At 48.5% G+C, this 25,338-nt stretch overlaps 1 protein-coding gene across 2 annotated transcripts in view; it reads left to right on the top strand.

Moving 5' to 3' along the window:
* WWC1 (WW and C2 domain containing 1) overlaps positions 1-25,338 on the top strand; it is a 154,642-nt gene that overhangs the window by 105,264 nt on the left and 24,040 nt on the right. For both annotated transcript variants that reach the window (XM_030327845.1, XM_030327852.1), the window contains 8 exons: positions 3,493-3,735; positions 10,169-10,258; positions 11,079-11,614; positions 14,626-14,734; positions 15,173-15,253; positions 16,164-16,250; positions 17,439-17,631; positions 25,063-25,215. In XM_030327845.1, coding sequence (XP_030183705.1) covers positions 3,493-3,735; positions 10,169-10,258; positions 11,079-11,614; positions 14,626-14,734; positions 15,173-15,253; positions 16,164-16,250; positions 17,439-17,631; positions 25,063-25,215 — 1,492 coding nt within the window. The remainder of the gene's footprint in view (positions 1-3,492; positions 3,736-10,168; positions 10,259-11,078; positions 11,615-14,625; positions 14,735-15,172; positions 15,254-16,163; positions 16,251-17,438; positions 17,632-25,062; positions 25,216-25,338) is intronic.

Raw genomic sequence — 25,338 nt, 5'->3', positions numbered from 1 at the left:
TGCTGAGCTCAGTTTCTCTAATCAGGGTTTTCCAATGATCCTGTGAGTAGTCTGGTTTGAAGGAACACTTCTGAGGTTTTAGCAATAGGAGAAAAACCTCTGGATACTGAACACTTGAGTGTCTCCTGCCCAACTGGGAGCAAGCTGTGCTTATAAACAGTGTAGATCCCAGTGACTAGATATTTTGTGGCTTCACAGTCTCCTAAGCAGTTGGGTTCCACTGCCACAAATAAAATTAAAACAATAATCAAACCTGATGTTTTTAGAGCATCTGTTATGGGCCAGGTGTTGTATTAAAGCATTTGTATGTGTATCATCTCATTTAACTTTAAAAGCAACCTTATAGCACATCTTATATGATTTCCATGTTAGAGAAGAGAAAGGTAAAATATGAGATCATGACTTTTCAAGATGATGGAGTCAGAATTTGAACTCTGGACAATCTGGCTCCAAGTCTGTGAGCTTCCTATGCACAGGGCCAGCCTTACTGGGTAAGAACCCACAGAGCATAATGGTGAATAAAGCTAGGAATATCACATCCATTCCTCCTTAGGTTACACTGCCTGGCCCATGGCATTCTAAGCCAGGCCACGTAGGGTGTGGCAGTGCCTAGTTCTGCCCCTCTGCCAACTCTGTGTGAGCAGCAAAACCCTTTGCAGCAATGACAGAAATCCTATAGAAAGTAGAAGAAATAAAAAAGGGAATTTGTCAGCTTATTGAATTCCAAAGTCCTAGGATAAACCAGCTTCAGACACAGCTGGATCCAGGGATTCAAATCAGGTTACATAAACTCAGTTTCTCTTCTTTTCTCTACCCTGCTTGCCTTTGTGTTGACAGACTTTCCTTTCAAAATGTAAAGGTGACCCCTAGCAATTCTAGAGTTATATACTATCAGGTTAGCAACCCCAGCAGCAGGAGGACCTACCTATCCCAACAGATTTAACAGGTTTAAGGCTTGAGGCTCCCTGGCTTTTCCTAGTGATCCAATTATTGTTGCAGCGTTGGAGGAATTAGAATTCTCTGAAGGTCCAGGCATGGGTCATGTGCCCAACTCTGGGAAGGGGATTGAGGTCAGCTTTGTGGGAACCAAAAGACTTAAGTATTGGAGGAGTGATATCCCAAAGAAAACTTGGGAGTGTTGTTAACAGAAGGAGGAGAAATTGGATACTGGTCAGGTAGAAAAAAAACACTGTGCATTATTTCAGCTCCCCCTAGAGGCCCAGCAAAACAACAAGACTTCTGCATTTGGACAGCCACGTGTCCCCTCTGAAGGGGGACCACTCTGAACCCTGGATATATTCCAGTCTGCAATGATGCCTATATTAGAAGATCCATTCTGGAGAGACTGAAGAATTGAAATCTTCCCTCTGAGGTTGAACCATTAAACTTCCCATCACAAAGCTTCCTGGCTCATCTGCTATAATCCAGCTTTGAGCCTCACTCTTCACCCAGAGGTAGTTTAAGTGTCAAGGATAGAGCAGCCACTGAATGGAAAGCAGGCTGCAGGACTCCAGGTAGGAGGGCAGGTAGCTGTAATGAAAGGTCTGTGTGCCACGTTTTGTCACATGTGCATTTCTGCAGAGTGAGTCTAGTAGTTTCATCAGCTTCACCAAAGGTGGCCTGAAGGTTAAGGAACACTGGGAAAGCACCACTACAAAGTACATGTAAGCATTGATCAAGCCTTCAGTGTACTGTGCGCAATGGAGCCCCCGCCAGACCTGTCCATGCCACTCCATCCTCAGAGTGGTGGAAGCTACCAAGTTATCCCAGATTACTCTCTTTGTGAATGCGTAATTTAAATTAATCAACTCTAAGAATCCCTCTGATACATTTGGCTGGGCAATGAGCAAACCTAGATGTGTTTGTCTGCATGGGATTTTTACTGCACAGTGTGGAGATTTTGACCCTAATGATGTTTTTATAAAATAACAGTTGGGCCACATATCTGCAGATAAGATTGAGCTGGGAGTCCAGAGACCTGGGCTCTCAACATGTATTGGCCACGTTTATGACTTGCAGTCTTAGGTGAACCATATCCTATTTCTAGACATCTGTCCAACAGATTCACTGCCATTTCTTACCACCCTTTATGGATCAGGTGAGGCTAGGATGTGATAGCTGAAAGCCCTTTTTGCAAAGGCTGAATCCTAAAGGGTCACATCATGATTTCTTTGGATATTTGTAGCAATAATCTTAGTTATATTGTGAATCTTTCTTGGATCCAAAGGTAATTATACCTAATCTGTATGGGCACCTGGCAATGTATAAAGAACTCTTTATGATAAGTTTTCAGTCAGTTCTCATAACCCACCTTGCATGTTCCACCTCACAGGTGAGGGTACTGCATCTCAAAAAAGTTAAGGGATTGAGCTCCCACCTCCTTCCTTTTAACATTTAATAAGTGCATACAGTGTACCAGGCAGTGTACTAGAAGTTTATGATACCAAAATGATTTCTTAAGAATGGTCTTTTTATAGGGGCACCTGGGTGGTCCAGTTGGTTAAGCGTCCAACTTCAGCTCAGGTCATGATCTCATGATTTGTGAGTTCGAACCCTACATCTGGCTCTATGCTACAGCTCAGAGCCTGGAGCCTGCTTCTGATTCCATATGTCCCTCTCTCTCTCTTCCCCTCCCCTGCTCATGCTTGCTCTCTCTCTCTCTCTCTCAAAAATAAAAATAAACATTTAAAAAAAAAAAAAAAAAAAAAAGGATGGTCCTTCTGTCAAGGCCAAAGCCAAGACTTTGGCTGAAGGCCTCTGACCCCAAATCCACAGTTGGTTATACCACACTGTGCTGACACCATTCTTTGGGCTAGGAACATACAGTTACCAATTTCAGGGTTTGCTGTCTGTCATTGTAGTGGGTCCATGACTGCCATTGGTTGGGCACGAGTTATGTGCCAGACACTCTGAGCACATTATTGCTCATTTTCAGAACAAGTCTTGGGGAGTTTACCCAATGTTATATACCTAGTAAGTGGTTAGACCAGGTAATAACAATAGCAGCAGAAACATTCATTTGAGTGCTTACTATGTACCAAATACCATGCTTTGAGAGTTCATGGAATATGTCTAAAAACCTTCTACCACAACCCCTGACAAAGGAGCCTTTGTTGTTCCTTCCAGAGAGATGAAGTGACTTGCCCAAGGTCACATAGCTGGCGGTAGGAGGCTATTGCCTGGTGATGAATCCAGCTCTCTGTTCTACCAGGCTTAATATCCCTGAGGGCAAGGACATTGCTTTGTTTACATCCCGTTCCCACCCCTGCAGAGCCTACTCACTGTTGGCACACGGTAGGCACCATTTGTGTTTGTTAGATGAAAATATGTTCCTTGAGATGGCCTGCTGGTCCAAGGGAAGACAGTCATTGCCAAAGATTGCTCTGAGGATGTCATGGCTCCTGGTACCTCATAACGTTGGAAACACAGTCTGTTACCCTGCTCCCACAGTGCCGCTGGGCACACCTGTCATGCTCCCCTCTCCGCCCACAGGATCGCCAACCTGAAGATCCAGCTGGCCAAGCTTGACAGTGAGGCCTGGCCCGGAGTGCTAGACTCCGAAAGGGACCGGCTGATCCTCATCAATGAGAAGGAGGAGCTGCTGAAGGAGATGCGCTTCATCAGCCCCCGAAAGTGGACCCAGGGGGAGGTGGAGCAGCTGGAGATGGCCCGGAAGCGGCTGGAGAAGGACCTGCAGGCAGCCCGGGACACCCAGAGCAAAGCGCTGACAGAGAGGTGGGGCTGGGCTGGGGCCAAAAGGGGCCTGGGACCCACCCTCCTGGGTCTATCTTCCACGGAAGCAGGAGGGGTGAGAGGGACCACCTGGGACGTAAGGGCTCCTAAGAACACTCAGTGTAGAAATCTTGCAACTTGCTAAAGTAGCAAACTGGGGGAAATGATTCACCACCCGGAATACCAGATACCTAGGAGTTTACACAGGGAATCGCAGCACCAAAAAGTCTGCTCGGGTGCAGGTTTTCAGAAATTATCTTCTGACTAACGTAAGCCACACAACCCTATGTAATGTAGAGTAGTCATTTGCCAACTCGGTGACAGTGACTCACATGATAGGGACAAAATAGAGCATGTATACTCTTACTATGTGTGATAGCCCTCTGATATTTTCTCTCTTGCATTCCTTTACATGACAACATGACCCGCTAAACTGATTTCACCTCATGCTAAGGGGTTGCAGTTTGTACTTTGAAAAACACTAATTTCGATGCGGGTGCAGAATGAGATACTGATAGGAGCCAAACAGGCAATACAAATGCTGGAGGCCCACCTGCTGATAGATTGGGTCCCACTGGAGTGCACAGAACCTCCCTTGTCCCTCGTGGGTGCCAACTCCCACCACTGGCTGGTGGGAATTCAAGCCTTAGGCTGCCAGAGGTCCCCATATTTCGAGAAAAGAATTGTCTGTATTTTTAACTATTGACAACTAATTTAATAACTTTTAGTAATATTGTGAAGGCTAAATCACCTTCATCTGTGGGCTTGGTTTAACCCAAAAGCTACTGGTTTATGTTCTCTGGATAACAGACTTGATTTCCTTCACTGTCTCCCCAGCCTCCACACCTGCATGCACAGAACACAACCCTGTGTTCAGGGCAGGCCCTGCAGTCCTCAGCTTCTCATTCATTCTTTCATTCTGTCCGTCAGGGTATCGTTTATTCATTTATTTGAGAAATGGGCTTTTTTGGTACATATTTTCCGTGCAAGGCAGTTTGGAGGATTCAGAAATTAATAAGTCACAATCCCTGCCCCAGTGCCTTTAAAATCTATTCTAGTTACTTTCACTTTTTTAGGCAGCAGACTTTAGTGAGCAAGGTACCTACCCTTAAGGAGCTTAGAAGCAAAGGTAGTGATTTTCACATACGTGTGTGTGTTTGTGTATGTGTGCGTGCATGCGCATTTGTGTTTGGGGGCAAGAATGAGCAAGGAAATTCCTCTTTTCCAATGAAATCAGAGGCAGAAGCCCAGTTTATAAAGCAGGTAAACTTGCCTCCAGCCCAGTGGAAGCGGGCCAGGAGTCCTAGGGGCCTGGAGGTGCGCTCTCTGCATCTCCCCTTCGGGAGCCTTCTGAGCTCTCTAGCACCCAGCTGACATCCAACTCCAGCACCTGAATAAACCCCCCTTGCACGTGGTAGGGTGCCCGAGGGGTCACGTTGACCAGCCTCTGCCTGGCCTCTTGTAAGCACAGCAGAGTCCATTTATCCTTAAGCCCTTTCTCAGAATGGCTACCAGGGAAGTGTTTCTATCCTCCCCTGGAAGGGATGGCTGATGGGGTGACCCACCACCAGACAAGTGGAGGAGGAGTAGGACAGGGCTTCCATAATTGGTGTTTTGCAGCCCTTGAAGCACCTGCTAGAAATCGTCAGCAGAAAGACTCTGTCCTGCTCTCCCTGGGGCTGCATACTTTGGGCAGAAGGCTTGTGTCTATATACCCTCGTACCTCCAGTGTTAGTTGAATAAATGGTTAGCCAGCCTACGCACACCCTTGCCAGGCTTCTGCGTGTATCTTCTGGCCTCTTCTAACAGTCCCCTGGGTCCCTCACTTATTCCCAGACTCTACAGCTTCCATGGGGAACCTTTCACTGTTGTTGATGCTCACTGCCAGCAGCTGAAGAGAACACATTTCATGGCAGCCTTACTCCTTGTTGGATCAAAAAAGAAACTCATCCCACTGCTGACCCTGAGCAAGTCATTGACCAATATGGACTTCAGTTGCCTGATAGGGAAAAAAAACTATAACTACGTATTGAATACCTATATAGTCTGAAGGCAGGCAGTTGGATCAGATTGTGATTTGAGGCTCTTCCCTGCTATAATTTTGGTTTCTTGAAAGTAGGATTGGAGGTTATCTTAGAGACTTCTATGCTACAGGCAAAAGCCGCCACTATGTGCTAGACCCAGTATCCTGTATCATCTCATTTAAATCTCTCAGCAGCCCTGAGACTATTCTCTATTTTATAGGTGAGGAAACCGAGGCTCGGTCAACACCACCACATGGCAGAGCTGAGATTAGAACCCAGGCTTGCTGGCTCTGGGGCCCATGCTTGCTGAGGCCACTGCCCAGTCAAAAGGGCTTTTATTATTGTCTCAGCCCTGTCTTTCAAAGGTCCGATTGCCGCTGAGAATGGCAAGTTTACACAGCCAGTCCAGGGAAGCCAGAATCCCCACCCCACAGCAGTGGCTGAGCCAGGCAGCCCAGAGGTCCCAGAGATATGTGCAGAGGGAAGCTGGGGGGGGCATGTGGGCAGGAAGAGGAGAGAGCCTCAGGAAGGGTAGGGACAGTGCTGATGGCTCTGATCATCCTCCAGAGGAGAGAGGAGAAAACCAACCCAGCAATCTCTTGTCTGTGTCTACAGCTCTTTGCTTCTAGTCCCGTGTTTTTCTGTATGTGTTCATCCCCTGGACTCTGCTGCTCTCTGTCTAGGTCTCTTTCTGTCTTTTGTTTCTTATGTTCCTTTCTCTTCTCTCTCGTTGTCTCCTCCCAGCCTCCAACTGAGCGTATGATGCTCCTCACCCTCACACATCAGCCTCTCCACTCAAGGGGCCTTTGAGATGGACAGGAATAGACATACCCAGGAAGGAACCACAGACCTGCCAAACCTCAGTCACAGATCAGTCACAGTCAGACATCCCTGCACCCCATGCCCCCCCCCCTCCCTTTCCGTGGGCCCTCACCACCACTTCTGAGAGCTGCTGTGCAGTCACAAAGGGTGCTTGTTAGAGTGTGGACTCCCTGGACTCCTCCCCAGGGACTAATTCCCCAGGCCTGAGATGTAGCCCAAGCTCTTGCATTTTTAACCAGCACCCCAGGTACTGAGCCACAGCTCGTGGGGATTCTAGCTCCACCTTCTGGATCCTCTTCCTACTTCCACGCTGATGCGTCCGTGGCTTCCCAGCATGTGCCAGGCATCACACACAAATGCCATATGTCCTGCTAAGCCCAACACCTCTGCTAGGAGGCCTCGGCACCTGCATGTTGCTGCTGGCAGCTACGCCCCTGTGCACAGGAAGTTGAGGCCACCCGATTCCCAGTCCCCTTGGCATCCTAGCTGGGCTCCAGTGTGACCTGCATTTACTGCCAGAACACGTCTCTATGATCTTTCTCCCAGAAAACAGGAAAATGCAGGTAGAAATGGTGAGCCCTGGCTTGGTCTTACGGAGAGTCAGGAGATCCCACGGTCTTGTCCATTCCACTGAGAGTCGAGGATTTTATTCATTATGGGCTCCATCTGCCGGTCTGCTGCCTGCCCCACCAGCCCTAAGCAGGACTCTGGAAGAATAGCGCCAGGGATTGAGCTGGCCAAGGACCATGTCGAGTCCCTCACCACCTTGCTCAGTTGTCTAGAGCAAGCTCTGGTCTTCATTGCAGAGCCTGTGTTGGTGGAGGGATGGCATGATTAGGTTTTCCCATGAGAATGAACTCTTTTTCCCAGGCCGTAGGCCAGATTGGCTGTGCTCTGCAAACGGGTCAGTCATTCCTTCTCTAGCAGGGTGGCATAAGGGGATATGAGGCCGACAGTGGAACACATTTGTCTGTGGGAGATACAACGTCCAGCCTCCAACCAGTGCAGCAGCTCATAAACCTTAGTGTGCCTAAAAATCACCTGTGAGTCCTAATGGAGATGCAGATTCCTGAGCCCTGCCCCACACTTTCTGAGTCAGTTGATCAAAGTAGGCCCCAAGATTGAGCATTTAATAAGCACTCCTTCCTTTCTGCTACAGGAGGTCTGTGGACCACACACTGAGAACCATAAATCTAGCGGATACACGAGGGCAGCCCACATCATGCATTTGCTAGGGCACAGCCTTGCTTGATGGAGCCCCTTCCCTGTCAGATCCTGGGACCTTAGAGTGGGCTCACTCCAGGGGTTAGAGGGAGCCATTCCTGGAGCCAGCACACTGCTTAGAGCCCATCCAAGCTGCCCTCCATGCAGGATCTCAGGAGAGAACCTGAGAGATGGGCCTATATCCAGTGGTTACTTCTAAATGCAAGGATTTTGCCTCCAGGGAGATAGTTACTGAATTGGGCTTTAGTATCAGATATGAGACTTGCCTTGGTGCAGATCTTTGCTCCCAAGTTCCAGGACACTCCGCCACACTCCCTGCATCTTCTCTGGGCCTTCTGGGCTCATTCTCTCAGGTTCCTTTGCCAACTGTTGCTGGTCCATTCAACCTTGTTGTGCTGTTTATACTCAGAGCTTAGTCCTGGGCCCTCCCTTTTTTCCCCCCACTATATTTTACCCTAAGGCAGTACATTCGTTTGTTAGGTCTGCCACACCAGAGTACCACAAAATAGGTGAAATGTATTGTCTCACAGTTCTGGAGCCTGAAGTCCAAGACCAGAGTGCTGCCAGGATTGTTTCTTTGGAAGTTTCTCTCCTTAGCTTGAAGGTGGCCATCCATACATGAACGTCTACCATGACTTCACATGGTCCACTCTGCATGCATGTCTGTGTCCTAATCTCCTCCTATAAGAACACCGGTCATGTTGGATTAAGACTCATCCATATGACCTCATTTTACCTTAATTCTTTAAAGGCCTTATCTCCAAGTACAGTCACATTTTGAGGTACTAGGTTATTAAGACTTCAGTATATGACTTTGGGGGTAAGGGGACACAATCTGGTCCATAGAAGATGGTCATCTTTTTCATGTGGTCATCATGTGATGGGGGTCCCCCACATTTACAACAGCTCACCTGTTCAGTGTTCATACCCACACATCCATAAGGGAACTCTTCCCTTCCCCTGGGCTGCTCTGCCCATCACTCTCCCATCCCGACAGAAGCCATCTCAGATCCATTCAGTTGCTAGTGGCAGGGACCTCACAGTCTTCCTCTTAACTCCCTCGGCCTTGCCCCTCATCCAGCCCATGACCTTTCTCTGTCTGCTCCATCTGAAGCACACCATCATAGCCACCCCAACTCTTGTCCCTGTCTCCCATCCACAGCCTCCTGCCCATTTTCCTCACAGCAGCCATGATGTCTTTAAAATGAAAGAGGTCCCTGCTGTGATTCCCCTCTTGGAATGTTCTTTCCCCTGCGCTTTTCCTGGCCAACTCCTGCCCATCCTTCATATTAGCTTAAATTTCTCTACTAGTCAGGAGAGGCCACCTGCTGCAGGAAACAACCCCCTAAATTTCTATGGCTAAATACAGTAGAAGTTTTCCTGGCTGACAGGCAGCCTTATGTGTGTTTGGTCATTCAGGGACCCTGGCTCTTCCGTCTGTGGCACGAGCTCCTTTAGAGCCCTCCAGGGAGCAGTGGGGAAGATCCACCAACATCTCTTAACCACCTCAGCCTGATGCGCATCCTTTGCTCACCTCCTATTGGCCAGAACCTGGTCCCATGCCCCACCTACCCAGCTGCCAGGGAAGCTATGAAAGGTCCAACTGTGAGCCCAGGGAGCTCAGGACAGCACAGGCTGAGCCACAAAGTCACTTGCTCCAAGAATCCCACCTGCTAGTCTAAATTGGGTCTCTCCTGTGTTCTTTTCCACTATTCCATACTTTTTATTCCTAAACCTTGACACACAGTATGTTCATTAGATATTTGATATTTGAGTATTTTTTTAATGTGTGTCCTCCCCCACCCTCCCCAGCAGAATGTGAGCTCCATAAGTGCAGAAACAAGTTCTGTTTTGCTTATATCTTTATCCCTAGTGCCAAGTGCCACCAGGTTCTCGTATGAGGTAGGCACTAAGCAAATATTGGTGGGTGAGTAGGGGCCAATGGATGGGAAGGAAGGAGGAGAAGGGAGGGCTGCTTGGGTGGAATTCTAATTCTACCACTAATCCTCCAGCGTTAAATTATTTAACTCTTAAGCGCCTCAATTTCCTCATATGTAAAGTGGTAAAAACCATTTTGCTGTGCAGGGTTCTTGTACAAATGAATGAAGGCAGTGTTACCCATTTCCTAGCACAGTGCCTGGTATATAGTAGGTGACGAATATAGCAGTTCCTATAGGATCATATGTGGGGGCCATATCTCCCCCAAAGATCATAGTAAAACACTCCCAGAAAATTCTTGTGTGTCTGTGGATCTGCATGTACATCTTCACACGTATATGCCTGTGATTCTTCATCTAGGAAGATGGAGGCTGGATTCCCCCCCCCCCCCGCCCTGTGCTCCCCACTCATGCTTTCTCTTCCTTCAGGTTAAAGTTAAACAGTAAGAGGAACCAGCTGGTGAGAGAACTGGAGGAAGCCACCCGGCAGGTAGCAGCTCTGCATTCCCAGCTGAAAAGGTGAGTGGTGGGCCACGAGTGTGGCCTTGGGGACAGCCAGACACCAGCATCCTGAGGTCGCCCAGGCTCTGCCCTTCCTGGGTCCTCCATGGCTTGAGTGTGGACATTTGGAAGCACAGTGGGCAGCTGGTTAGGCTGGTGGACTCGAGGCTGGTGTGGCATGGCCAGGGCAGGGTCCCTCACCTGTCTGCACTATGGTGCCCTCAGCCCTCCTGACAGCACCGAGGAGAAGACCCCCCCTGTCAGGTGCCATTCACATCTCTAATATCTGCCCACTTGCTTTGCCAACGCAGAGAGAGCAGGCCTCAGGCCTGGGCCTCAGTGGGCAACAGCGTATCCCTGGAATTTAATATATTTTGTTCCATCAGATATTTTTAATCCTTGCCTTCTATTTGTCGTAAATGATGCTGCTTTTCCAATCCCACTTAGGGTGTAAAGTTTCCTTTTAAAATAAATGTGTTGAAGAGTAAAGAGTGAGTTTATTTGAAGAAAAATATCAAGAAATAGGACTGGATTCATACAAGGAAACATAGTGTAAAAATGGACTACGGCCAGTGGAGGTTTGGCAAACGGGAAAAAGTGGACTTTTAAGGCCGCTGACTTGGATTGGAATCCCCCTTCTGCCACTTTCTGATTATGTGGCCTTCTCAGGATGCCTTTTTAGTGAAATGGGGGTGCATGGTCTCCCCTGGAGACTGTCAAGAGGGTCCAACAAAATTAAGTGTTCCGAGCAGCCGTAGGGCTTCTCAGAGCCAAGGAGGTTCAGGGTAGCCCATTTCCTTCTGTGTGTCCTCACCCTCTGTTGTCTTCGTGCCCCCAGCCTCTCAAGCAGCATGCAGTCCCTCTCCTCAGGCAGCAGTCCTGGATCCCTCGCATCCAGCCGGGGCTCCCTAGCCGCCTCTAGCCTGGACTCCTCCACCTCAGCCAGCTTCACTGATCTCTACTATGACCCCTTCGAGCAGCTGGACTCGGAGCTGCAGAGCAAGGTGGAGTTTCTGCTCCTGGAGGGGGCCACAGGCTTCCGGCCCTCAGGCTGCATCACCACTATCCATGAGGACGAGGTGGCCAAGACCCAGAAGGCGGAGGGGGGCAGCCGCCTGCAGGCCCTGCGCTCCCTGTCTGGCACCCCGAAGTCCATGACCTCCCTGTCCCCCCGCTCCTCACTCTCCTCTCCATCCCCGCCCTGCTCCCCTCTCATTGCTGACCCCCTGCTGGCTGGAGACACCTTCCTGAGCCCCCTGGAGTTTGACGACCCGGAGCTGAGTGCCACTCTTTGTGAACTGAGCCTTGGCAGTGGCACCCGGGAGAGGTACCGGCCGGAGGAACCAGGAACGGAGGGCAAACAGTTGGGCCAAGGTACAGAGGGGAACCATGAGGCGGGGGGGGGGGGGGGGGGGGGGGCCGGGCAGGGTAGGAACTGCACTCAGGCCTGAGGGCAGACACCAGTGATAATTAGGGCCATTTACCGACTGCTTTCTATCTGCCCAGGCTTTATGTGTATATCAGTCCATTTATTCATTCAGGAGACATTATTTTTACGTACTCACTACGTTCCAGGTCCCGGGCTAAGAGTTTTTCCATGATGGATCCATTCATTCAATTGATATTAAGCATCTGTTAAAACTAAATGCCAGATCTTGTGCTAATGTCTGTACATGGATTCCTTCATTTATTCAGTCAGCATATGGGCCATGTGCCAGGCACAGGGTGACTCACAAGGACACAGTGTGGAAGACTGGCAAGCTCCAGGTCCCTGTCCCCAAGAAGCTTACATGCCATTGAAGGCACAGACATTAACTATACAACCAGAGCAGTAAAGGCCCTAGGAGGAAAACAAAATGGGCTGTGATGGGGCCTCTCAGGTCGGGGTGGAGCTGCCAGTTCAGACTGGGTTGTGAAGGAAGACGACATTTGGGTGAAGAAGGAGCCAGCTTTGGGAAAAGTAAGAGCAAAATCTCTGAGGCCACAGGTTAGAGGTCACCAGCAAACCAGAGAATCAGGAAGGGCCCAGTCATTTAAGGCCTGGTGGGCCATGGTAAGGAGTTTGGATTTTATCCTAATAGCAGCAAGGACCCATATGACCATTTGAAGCCAGGGAATGACAGGATCTGGCTCCCACTCTGCATGGGGTCAGAAAGAATATTTTGGTATAGATTGAGATTCAGGTAGGAATCTCTAAAACAGAAGATGATGATGATGACAGTTATGATTTATTAGGAGAAAAATTCTTTAGCAGCCAGCATATATTATAATAGTTACATTTTATTGGGGTATGTTGTGTGACGGGCTGTGTGGTTTATACAGTGAAATAGGTTACTTCTGTTATGCCCATTTCACAGATGAGGAGACAGAGGTTTAGAGAGGTGATATCACTTGCTATAGGTCCCCCAGCCAGCAAGTGGGAAAGAAGGGATTGGAATCTGGGTTTTCCTGACCCCAGAACCCAACCTCTTTGTTGTCACACTCCTCTCAGGATGTGAGGCAGCCCTGTGTGTTTATTCCTGGGACACTTCTGGTGCTCACTGGCCCCACCACGCCCATCTGATGTGAAGGTCAGAACTGTGAGCAGGGTGCCCTGGGGCTCCCAGGCTTTCCTGGCCATGACTTATTGAGTATAGGTATACAAGATACGGTCAGGACCACCTGCCCAGAACCCACACTAAGACATGTGCTGGCTTCGTGCGCACAGGGCTCCTGCTCTTGGCTCCTTGTGATGCCAGCTGGAAGAAGCTAGACCCATCTCAGCCATAAGGCTCCAGAAATGGGCAGGAGGGCTGCCGCTATGCCCAGAATTATCTTTTCGTGTGCAAGGGCTGGTGGGAGCAAGGGTGGGGGGGAGGGGGGGAGACGAGATTTCCTGGTTAATTAAAGGGTCTGCTGGGTGATTGCCAGCCATTTCCTTAGAAGAGGTGCCGAGAGATCCCTGGGGCTCCCTCATCAGGAAGGGAGTCTTGCTGAGTGCTCTCAAACAAAAATAAAAACAGCTTCCTACTACAGCAGGTGGCAAACTTCAGAAAATTGTCCCCTGGAGAGGAGCGAGTGCAGGTGGAACCTGTAATGAGGCTCCAGAAGAGCTCTTGACATTCTGTCAAAGGCTGGCAATAAGCCAAGTCAGGGACCCAGCAAGGTGCTGGGAGTGACCCTCCTTCTCTCCCCCAGAGTGTCCTCAGTGCTTGTGGGCCAAGGACCACACATGTCTCAGGATGGCATTCCCTTCATGCCATCTCCAAAAGCCGTCCCTGCAGTGAGCGATGCCAGGCTGAGCTCGACACTAAGCAGGTTATGTGATTAGTGCCGCTGTTCAGTCAGCAGACAAATTAATCTCCTTAAGTGGTTTAGTGAAGGGTGGAGATGCATGGGTCTGAAGGCGGGAGGTCTCCGCTGGCCGCAGCAGGCATGGAACACGGGTTGGGAGAGCTGCACCCAGATGGCCACTTTGCTTCTCCCAGGCTCAATGTCACCATCCCTTTCCCCAGCCTGGCCCATCCCCAGCCTCTTCTCCAGGCTGCCCCAGGGCCTGGCACACAGCAGGCAGTCAGAAGTGCCAGCTGTGAGGTTGAAGGGCCTGAATCTGGTCTTGCCCCCCCCCCCCCCCACTGCATGGAGCTCAGGAGCCTTCCTATCCGTGCTGGTAGCTCTGAGCCTGGCCTGCCACGCCTCCAGCGCTTGTGACTTGAAGAAGGAAGGAATGTGCCGCATGAGCCAAGTGCCTGGTCTGAGCCCTGGGTCAGAGACCTTTGAGGCCCTCCATCAAGGGGAGGGAGCTGGAGAGCTGAGTTAGGAGTGGAATGGGACAGGCAGAGCAGGATAGCTCGTGCTGAAATCTTCCCCTTTTCTTCCACTTGCCCCTCCCAAGGGTCCAGCAGTTGTTACTTTGCCCCGCCCCGCCCCAGGTGTGTAGGGATTGATCTAGAAGGCATCACCATAGTGCTGGGAATGACCGTTGCAATAAGGATAGTGGTGCTGAATTTTACAGCGTTTTCCTGCACCAGTCTCTGTACTGAGGACTTCCTATAATGTCTCATTGAGTCCCCCCAGCAGCCCTACCAGGTAAGTGTTGTTATTCCCATTTTGCAGATAAGGAATCCAAGGGTTCGAGAAGTGAAATCCATGTCCCAGTGTCATGAAGCAGTAAGTGGTGGAGCTGAGATTTGAACCCATGCAGTTTGGCTTCCAAGTCTGGGATGCTAAACACACAATCATCCGCTACCCCTTCCTTCACCCCAAAGGAAGGCAGGACCTTGCTGTCGAGTTCAGTGGTGGTATTTGGCAGGACTCTCTTGGGGCAGAGGGTAGATCATAAGTGTGTGTTGCAAAGACAGTGTCCTGGTTTCTGAATCCTGTCTTGCCATCCTTCCTTTCTCCAGCTGTGAATACAGCCCAGGGGTGCAGCCTGAAAGTGGCCTGTGTGTCAGCTGCTGTGTCAGATGAATCCGTGGCCGGGGACAGTGGTGTGTATGAGGCTTCTGTGCAGAGGTGGGTCCCTGAGTCTTGACTGTCTCTGGGAAGTCTGAGTATGCAGAGCCTGGGCCCCCTCAGGTATGTGGGAGGAACCCACAGAAGGGCATGGCCAGGTGACTCAGCCCTGTGTGGTATAGGCTGAAGATGCAGACAGTGCTGCTCCTCCTGGGGCTGGGAGCACTTCACATTCGCGGGAGTGCCAGTTCCACGATTGCCATTAAGGAGCGTATGGCTGGGGGAGTTCATGCTGGAGGAAGTGCAGCCCCTTCGAGACAGGAATCCCGAGCAGTCGTGGGAAGGCGGAATCTGCAGGGAGTCTGAGCTGACCCAGACTTTCCTCCTTGAGGACCCGACTGTGCCCTCCCAGAGGGAACCCTGTTTCTGGAAGATGACTTTGGCCCCAGGTGACTGCAGGGAAGCCTGACCCTCCTTCTTTCCTGTGTTGCCTCTCAGACCGGGTGCTTCAGAAGCTGCCGCTTTTGACAGTGACGAATCCGAAGCAGTGGGTGCAACCCGGGTTCAGATTGCCCTGAAGTAAGTGACTGGGAGGGCAGGAGCACATGGGTGGTCAGCAGCATCTTCTCAGTTTTGACCTTCATGGCTGCCTAGGGGAGAAAGGCAGAACCAGCAGGACCTGCCGACACTTGTGGCCTCCTAACTAAAGAGGGCCAATCCTTTCCCTCCCTCTCACCTCCACATTTTACCAAAGAGAAGAATGAGGCTTTGAAGACCTTGTTACTTGCCCCAACTCACTGAGCTGGCCAGTGGCAGAGCAAGACCATGACCAAGACCTCCTGTGCCTTGTTTTTTGGGGCCATTGTTGCTGTGGTTTTTTGGCTTACTGTCCCATTGAATTTCAGTCATTGGGGGCTGCAGCCCAGATTGTTGTTCCTGTGTTTTCCCTTGATGCAGGATGGCCACAATATTATTTTTAGTAGAAATTGCCAATATTCAAGTATCAAGAGATTTCACACAGCACAATCTTCTGGCTTCTTCTTAAACATTCAGACTGATAGGGGCACCTGGGTGGCTCAGTCGGTTGAGCATCCCACTCTCGATTTCGGCTTGGGTCATGACGGCACGGTTTCATGGGGTTGAAGCCCCGCATTGGGCTCTGCGCATTGACCGCGTGGAGCCTGCTGGGGATTCTCCCTCTCTCTCTGGCCCTTCCCCGCTCACACTCTGTCTCTCTCAAAATAAATAAATGTAAAAAAAAATAAATAAATAAACGGAAATCTAAGTTGACACTTCATTTAAAAAAATAATAAAAATAAAAATTCAGACCGGCAGGTCTGAACCTGCATCCCTACATGGCCCAAAGCACTGGGCCTGTGCTCTCAAGTTCCCCACAGTCCCCCAAGCAGCCAGCAGCCACGTCTGGGATGATTAAGAGAGAGAGAAATGTGTTACTCATACGTGCTCCACATGTCCCTCTCCATTTCAGGTACGATGAGAAGAATAAGCAATTTGCAATATTAATCATCCAGCTCAGTAACCTTTCTGCTCTGTTGCTGCAACAAGACCAGAAAGTGTGAGTATGTGGCTGACAGGGTTTATATGAGCCTCTCAACCTCTGCGGCCATCCCCGGGGGCACTCTCTCCTGCCCTTGCCCGCTGCACCATCGGGCCCCGTGCATATTTCATCTGTGTGACCGTGATGCACAGTGTCAGTATTGTGAATGTGGATGTGGATACAAGCGTGATGGCAAACTCGCTGACTGGAATGAGAAGCACTGTAGGCAGCTTCAGTTCCTTCACAAGCACATTGTGAGCACCTACCGTGTGCCAGCACTAAGAGCGGGGTGGTGAGCAAATCCTTGCCCTTTGAACTTGAAGCCTCACGAAGAAGAGGGTCATGGCCCCTATTATCTGCTCTAAGCTCAAATATTGCACACAGAAAGAGGCCTGAAATTCTCAAGAGCCTGCGCCTGTCACTGTGCTTCTATTGGAAGGGCGTGATGGGTATTACCTTACAGTTGATTATACAGCAAACACCTGTGCTACTTGCCTGTTGGCTCTTGCCTTGGCAGACCGGGTTTATGTTTCATTGCATTCACCTGCCTGCAGGTTTCTCCTTTAGATGATAGGCATTGGGGCAGCAGCAGGAGCTTATATTTCTGAGGTCTGTACCTGGCCAGCATCTGAGTCTGTGACATGTGGGAAAGGGAAAGACAGGAGGAAAGCAGGACAAACAGAATAAAGAAGATTAGACACTAGGGTTGCCTTCAGTCATTTGCTCTTACAAACAGTGCCAGAACAAGTAACCTTCTCCATATCTCATTGGTACTTGTACAGTGGTATTTGTGGAAGAGTGTCTAGAAGCAAGGTGAATGGGGTCACAAGGCCAGTGCATCTGGAATTGTGTTAGGGTTGTCACATTCCCCTCTGCAGGGGCGGTAGCATTTTGCCTTCCTACCAGCAGCTGTATAAGGATTCCTGAGTGTTCATAATCTTGCTGATCCTTCTGTGCACAGAAGTTTGCACACTGTTGACCTCAGGTTCCATACTCTTTGAGGTTCTAAGGATTGGAGATTTGGGAGAAGGAAGAGCAATTGTTATCCTTGGGGCCCTCTCTGCTTCCCTTACAAATATCTGCATAACTGCTTGAGAAATTACAAACTCCTCCACTGTTATTGTCTTAGGGATTTGCGGCAACAGTTTAGCCCAACACATTATCCCAGACCCAGGCTGACTCAGGCTCTCCTCTGTCTCTCTCTAGGAACATTCGTGTAGCTATCCTTCCCTGCTCCGAAAGCACCACCTGCCTATTCCGGACCCGGCCCCTGGATGCCTCAGACACTCTCGTGTTCAATGAAATGTTCTGGGTGTCCATGTCCTATCCAGCCCTTCACCAGAAGACCTTAAGAGTTGATGTCTGTACCACCGACAGAAGCCATCTGGAGGAGTGCCTGGTGAGGGCTGTGCCTGTCTCTCTGTCTGACTGTCTGTCCAGCCTTCTGTCCTTCTGGAGATTGGCCCACCTTGTATTTCAGGGAGAAGGCTTGGAGAAAACACAGGCTGTAGTGTGAAGCTTGTCTTGGGTTCCAGGCAGGGACTGTTGCACAGGTAAACAGCATTGGCACACTCATTGAGAGCAGGGAGCGAGGAGGTGGGAAGCCCCTTTGTCAACCATGGAACTGCAGGGCTTCATCCCTTGTGCCCGAGGCTGCATTGCCTATGACTCTTTAATTCTCAGTCTCAGTTTCCTTATCTGTAAAATCCAGCTAACACTGCCCACCTCACAGATGGTTCTCTGAGGATTAAATGAGGATTAAAGCTGTGTTTCTGGAACTTGAACATGCACACAAGTTACCTGGGGCTCTGGTTAAAATTCAGATTCTGATTCAGCAAGTCTGGGGCAGTAGTGGGGGCAGGCACCAAGAGATTCTGCATTTCTGATAAGCTCCCAAGTACTGCTGATTGCCGCTGGTCCCCATAGCAAGGATGTAAAACAACAGTGTGTCTGCACATACTAGATGCTCACTGACTATCAGCCCCCTGCTCTCCTCAGCTGGGGTACAAAACAGCATCATTGCCATTTATGTTGTTGATGTTACTACTGACAGTAATGCAATAGCATCCATAGATTGAATGCAGTTTATGTGGTGGGCATTGAGCTAAGCCCCTTATGTGTAGTTTCTCTATCTGACCCTCACTAAAATCTTACAAAACAAGTACTGTTATATCAGTGAGGAAACTGAGGCAGAGAGAGGTAAAAGAACCTTCCCAAGGTCACACAATCAAGAAGAGCCATGAGCAGTTAGAAGCTAGGCAGCTCGCCTTCTGCAGCCCACCCACATCAGCCCCTTGGTGTTTGTACCAGCATGGTGCTCCCTGGAACCCACAGGTAGGACAGTGACTGAAGACTGGTGAGCATGGTAGATATTGGGCACCAGAGCAGAAAGCTTTTCCAATCCCAGGCTCTTCTGTGAAACATTTCCTCAGCCCTGGGAATTCCTCAATGAGAAGAGACTCAATCCTATTTTCTTCTCCTAATTGGATGTCTTTTATTCCTCCTTCCTAATTGAAGTGTGGCCATTGCTGGTTGCCATGGCAGCAGCCAAAGCGCTCATCCCACTGTGGCTTGTCTCTGTCTGTGGCCAATGGGAAATCTACTTTCCCGTATCCTGTGGGGATATAGAGTGTCAGGCTGCCGTGTTTTGGTGGCTAGAGGAGTAAGCGAGGAAGTGAGACACTAGAAAGGCCCTGTGCTCCCACGCGGTCTCCCTACACTGCTGGGTTTGGGGAATCCCTGGTCTGCTTTGAGCTGCTTAATGAGCCAGGCTGCCACAGTGGTACCCATCCTGAGCAGCGTCTGTGTGTAGTACTGGGCTAAGAAATCTGCATGCAGTGTCTCCCTTAACCCTCACAGCGGCCTGAGGAAGAAGCGTTAGGATTGCCTGCACTTGACAGATGAAGGATCAAGACGCAAAAGGGCTAAGTAACCTGCCCAGGTCATCCATCGAGTAAGTGGAGAAGTCCGCTTCCTGGTTGCAGCTTCTTTACACATAGCCTTCATACTGTCCCGCCTCTCAGGTGGTTACCACGTCCCCCCTGTCCACAGACCTGGATTATGGGTTTGGATGAACACGTGGCCTGCCTTGCCCACTATCTCCGGCAACTGTTCTACTGAATGCTTTAGCATGGCATAATTGGGGTCACAGGCTTTCCAGCTGCACCCTGTTGTCCACTCCTTAGCTGCTAAGCTCAGTGCCACTCAGAGCAGGTTCTGTTAAGAAAGCCCACTTCGCAGGCACCCCTCCTATTCCATAGTTAACCATTACAACAAAGAGGCTTTTTTCACCTTGCCATCCCCAGCCCTGTCAAAGTGAACTCTCCGCCCATGCACTAAAACACAGCCATGCCGTATGGTCTCTTGTTAAAATTGTGGTCACAAACCTCCCATGAGCCCTAATGCTTCTCAGCACTGGTACTGCCTTCCCCTTCCCAGGGGCGAATTCTTACCCTCTCCCCTGTCCTCAGACTTCTGGCCTCTTCTCCCACCCTCATACTCCCCCTGCTGAGGGCCTTGCTCCCCACGGTTCTTGGGTTCTTGCCATTTCTCCTGGCTCTGAGGTCGGACCCCACCACTGCCATGTGAGGCGACTTCTCACTACCTGTTATTTTCTGGCTCTTTCCTCTCTTCAGTCTTCACTCCTCTGCTGGGCCTGGCCTATCAGTACACCAACAGGCTATTAATTCTCTTAAGAAACAAAAAAACAAACAAACAAACAAAAAAAAACAAAAAGAAAGATTTTACCCATTTCTTCCTCCAGCTACTACTTTGTTTCTTTCCTTTATAGCAAAAGGTGAATTGTTCTCTCTGTAACCCAGTTCATGTGGGATTTCGCCATCATCATTCTGCTAGAAATGTGCTCCCCAAGGTCATCCGTGGCCTCCTCGTTGCTAACCCCAGTGGCCACTTCTCCATCCTCACCCTCCTTGGCCTGTCGACTGTGTTTGGTTCAGTTGCTCCCAGAGTTCTCCTCGGCCTCCTTTGCCCTGACTTGGCTTCCCCAGCACCTCACTCTCAGTGTTCTTCCCTCATCACTGGCATCTCTGTCTCCTTGGCTGATTCTTCTCATTTCCCCAACTGCCGTGTGTCAGGGCTCAGGACTCGCCCCTCTCCCCTTTTCTGTTTGTTTGCATTCACTGCCTTGGTAATCTCATCTCATTCTCCCGCTTCAAACACCATGTCAGATGTATGGCTCCAGCCTGGGCCTCCCCACTCGCAGCTGCATAACACCTCTGCTGTCTGTTCCACATCTTCTCTTGCTTGTCCAGGAGGCATCTCAGATGAACTTGTCCATAAGCACACTCCTGATCTGTCTTCCTGTGTTTTTACTGTCTCAGCTAAAAGCAACTCTGTTCTTCCACTGCCCAGGCCAGAGACCACAGGCTCATCCTTGACCTGTCTCTTCCTCTCCGCTCCACATCTAATCCTTCAGGAATTCCTGGCAGGTCCCTCTTCAGAAGATCCCCAGACCCCGGCCACTTAGCGCTGCTCCTGTCCCACTGCTGTCTGTCACCTGGATTGCACAGCAGTCTCTCCTGGGTCTCCTTGGTCTGTCCTTGCCTCCCTTCATCTCCTCTCAACACAGTCAGCAGAGTGATCCTATTAAATTGCAAATCAGTGCTTACTACTCCTCTACCTAAAACTTTACATTCGCTTCTGTGTCCATCTGGAGTCAACTCCTGGGCCCCTTGCCTGCCCTCCAAGGCCCTCGGGGATCTGTCTCTTGTTATCTCTCAGATTTTATCCCCAGACTCTTCCTCCAGCCTCCCTGTTCCCCTTGAATATACCATCATGCTCCTTGCCCCAGGCCTTTGCACTTGCTGGCCCCTCTGACCAGAATTCTCTTCTCCCAGATACTGATGGACAGGGCTCACTCTCCCGCCTCATTGTGGGCTTGACCCAGATGTCACCTTCTCAGGGAGGTCTTTCTTCCATCCTATTTAAAAATTACATTCCCCCAGGGGCGCCTGGGTGGCGCAGTCGGTTGGGCGTCCGACTTCAGCCAGGTCACGATCTCGCGGTCCGTGAGTTCGAGCCCCGCGTCAGGCTCTGGGCTGATGGCTCGGAGCCTGGAGCCTGTTTCCGATTCTGTGTCTCCCTCTCTCTCTGCCCCTCCCCCGTTCATGCTCTGACTCTCTCTGTCCCAAAAAATGGATAAACGTTGAAAAAAAAAAAAAAAATTACATTCCCCCTCCGCTCTTGTCCCCCACCCCCGTGTTATTTTTCTCTGCAGCGCGTTCCCCCACCTAACATTTATCAGTATTACAGATTTTAGGGTATACATGATTTTCACATTTTATCAAATCTCTAGAATCAAGATGCAGTTTATACTAGATGACAGGTCAGAGTGTAATTGACAACTATTTTTCTTTCTTAGTAATGCATGAAATAGTACACTGACTTTACTTACTGATTTGTTTATCTGATTCCCCCAGACTGGAATGTAAGCTCATGAGGACAGAGATTCTTATCTGCCTTAAATCCTACTGTATCCCCAGCCTTCAAAACAGTGTCTGGCACATAGAGGCTACTTAGCTACCTGTGTGTAGTGAATAAATAAATGAATGCCCTCACAGGGCATCATTTACCAAAGTAGACCACATTTATACCTATGAGCCAGCCCAAAATAGACAGTATATCTTGTTGGAATTAATAATCTGATGGCAGTGTTACACCTCAAAGCTGTCATTATATTCTTTCCCCCTTGCCCCTCAAACATGGCCTGGCATGTTCTGAACTGTAATATCTGACACATTTGTCTGTCTTCACAAGAAAGTGTGACCCCTTTGGGGGCAACATCCTGTCTTACATGTTTCTATGGCTCCAGAGTCTGCAAAGTGCTCAGAGTATATTTATTAAGTGAGTAAATGAGTAATATACACATATTTGTGTATATTTAAATTTATTACAGGTGACTAAAATGCACAGGTATTTAATTCCTGAACGGACTCTAGTCCTGCAGGTAGGAGTCATTTACCTTGTTTTCTCCACTTGCTCACCACTGTTCTAGAAATTAACCTTTAGACACACAATGAGTTTGCACAGTCCATGCCATGCCCTGGTGCATCCTAATAGAAGGAAAAACTGGTAGAAAGGATCCCAGGTAGATTGGGGAGCCCCCTCCCCATCCCAGGTACCACCCAAGCCTCCACTCAGCTACTGGCCCACTTCACAAACCAGCTTGTGGTATTTCTACCACCCGCTGGCACAGCCACTCTTGTGTTTCAGGACAGTGAATTTGCTAACCCCAAACCTGGTCAGGGCTCTTCCAAAGAGGACATGTTGAAACAATAGTAAGACCTGTGAAGAATGATTAAAAGTATTTGGTCATTTTTTCCACTAAGGATGTATGGTAAAAAGTCAAGTCACTGGAAATAAATCCCCTCTCTGGGAGGTTATATTCAGTGAGATTAATTTTGTGGAGGTTGTTTTCATCTTAAGGCATCCATTTACACCATTCAAAGAAAAACTGTATAGAAAGGTTTACTCAAAAGCAGTCTTGCTTCCCTGCCCCTTGCACCCAATCCCACCACCTACCCTGTATAGCTACCCACTTTGATTAGTGTTGTCTTTATCTTCCCATTATTTCTTGTTGCACATATGTGCATGTGATAATGTTCACTACCCTTTGCACTTCAAATATGGTGCAATATAGTATGTATATATACATAAGCCAGAAAGAGAAATATATATATATATATGTATGGAGAGAGAGAATATATGTATTCTTATCCCTCTTTCCATTTCTTATACAAAAAGTAGCATACTGCATATTCTCTTCTGCACTATTCTATTTTTTCCCTTAACAATACAGCCTGGAAGTCTGTCCACATCAGCACCTAGAGATCTTTCTCATTTTTTATACATGTCTATATAATATCCCATTGTGTAGATATGTTATAGTTTATTCTTCCAGTCCCCTGTTGCTGGCCCTTTGAGTTGTTCAAAATCTTCTTCCTTGACATTGGTCTTGGTGATAATTTTTGGATCTGACTCCAAAAGCACAGGCAACAAAAGCAAAAATAAACAGATGGGACTACATCAAATTAAAAATCTGTACAGCAAAGGAAATCATCAACAAAATGGAAAGGCAACCTGCTGAATAGGAGGAAATATTTGCAAATCATGTATCTGATAAGGGGTTAATACCCAAAATGTATAAAGAACTCATACAACTCCATAGGAAAAAAGCAAAAAATCCAATATAAAAATGTGCAGAGGCTCTTAATAAGCATTTTTCTAAAGAAGACATACAGAAGGCCAACAGGTACAGAAAAAGATGCTCACCATCACTAATCATCAGGGAAATGCAAATCAGAGTCACAGTGAGATAGCACCTCACCCTTCTTAGAAAGGCTGTTATCAAAGAGACAAGAAATAGCAAATGTTTGCAAGGGTGTGGAATAAAGAAACCCCTTGTGCACTGTTGGTGGTAAAACATTATGCAGAGCTGCTATGGCAACGAGGGTGGGGGTTTCTCAAAAAATTAAAAATAGAATTACCATACGATCTAGCAGTCTCACAACTGGGTATATATCCAAGGTTACACCCAGTGATAGCAACATTCTTCACAATAGCCATGAGACAGAAGCAACCAAAAGTGTATCAGTGGATAAATGGATTTAAAAATGTGGTCTCTTGATATAATGGAATATTATTCAGCCTTAAAAAGGAAAGAAATCCCGTCCCATGCTACAACATGAATGAACTTTGAGAACACTGTGTTAAATCACATAAGCCAGTCACAAAAAGACAAATGTTGTGTGATTCCACTTATAGGAGGGACCTAGGGTCATCAAATTCACAGAAACAGAAAGTAGAATGGTGGTTGCCAGGGACCAGGGGAAGGAAAGAGGGAAGTTACTTAATGGGTGTAGAGTTTCAGATTTCCAAGATGAAAAAAGTACTGGATATCTGTTTCATAACAATGTAACTGTATTTAACACTACTGAACTATATACACTTTAATTAAGATGACAGATTTTATGTGACAACATGGATGGACCTTGAGAACGTTATATGAAGTGAAATAACCCAGAAAGAGAAATACAAATACTTGTATGATCTCACTTGCATGTGAAATCTATAAAACCAAACTCATAATAACGAAAAACAGATTGATCGCTGTCAGAGGTGGGGGGTAGGGGAAATGGGTGAAGGGTCAAAAGGTACAAACTTCCAGTCATAAGGTAAATAAGGTCTAACCATGCACTGTAGTCCGTGGGGACTATGGTACATAAACAACACTGTATTGCATATTTGGAAGTTGTTAGGAGAGGAGATCTTAAAGGTCTCATTATAAGAAAAAAAATTTCTAGCCATGAGGTGGTGGATGTAAACTTACTGTGGTGATCATTTCATAATAAATACCATACCAAATTGTTTTTTTTTTTTTTTAAGTAAACTCTATGCCCAACGTGAACCTCGAACTCAGGACCCTCAGATCAAGAGTCGCATGCTCTACCAACTGAACCAGCCAGGCGCCACCCAAATCTTTATGTTGTACATCTTAAACTAGTACAGTGTTACATGTCAATTACATCTCAGTAAAGCTGGGGGCAGGAGATGGTAAATTTTATGGGTTTTGTCATAATTAAAAAAAAAAAAAAACATACGATAGGTGCTTAGTAAAGATTTGGTGAATGAGTAAACCAATGAATGAGTAAGTTAGTGAATAAATGAGTTATTGGAAATAATTAACAACCAGCCCTTTCCTCCTCCCGGAAGCTGCTATCTCATCTGGGGATGTTTCTCATACTCTCCCCAGGAGCCTTGTCAGAATATACCTTGTCAGCCCTGGTTTATGCCTTTTCCTGTCCTCACCTAGGGAGGCGCCCAGATCAGCCTGGCTGAGGTCTGTCGGTCTGGGGAGAGGTCGACTCGCTGGTACAACCTCCTGAGCTACAAATACTTGAAGAAGCAGAGCAGGGAGCCCAAGCCAGTGGGAGCCAAGGTCCCCACCCCAGGTCCTGAAAGCACGGTGAGTTGGGCCCCGGGTTTGCACCACCCTCCTAGGTGTGCAGCATCTGGATGGATGACAGGAAAAGCTCTCCCAGAATTGGAGATGACTGGGCCTCAGAGGTGGGGGAAGCAACAGAGGGTA

The sequence above is a fragment of the Lynx canadensis genome, chromosome A1 (assembly GCF_007474595.2).
Source record: "Lynx canadensis isolate LIC74 chromosome A1, mLynCan4.pri.v2, whole genome shotgun sequence".
In the NCBI taxonomy this organism is placed as follows: domain Eukaryota; kingdom Metazoa; phylum Chordata; class Mammalia; order Carnivora; family Felidae; genus Lynx; species Lynx canadensis.
The sequence above is the reverse complement of the archived record's forward strand: the minus strand, read 5'-3'. Positions and strand labels throughout refer to the sequence as shown.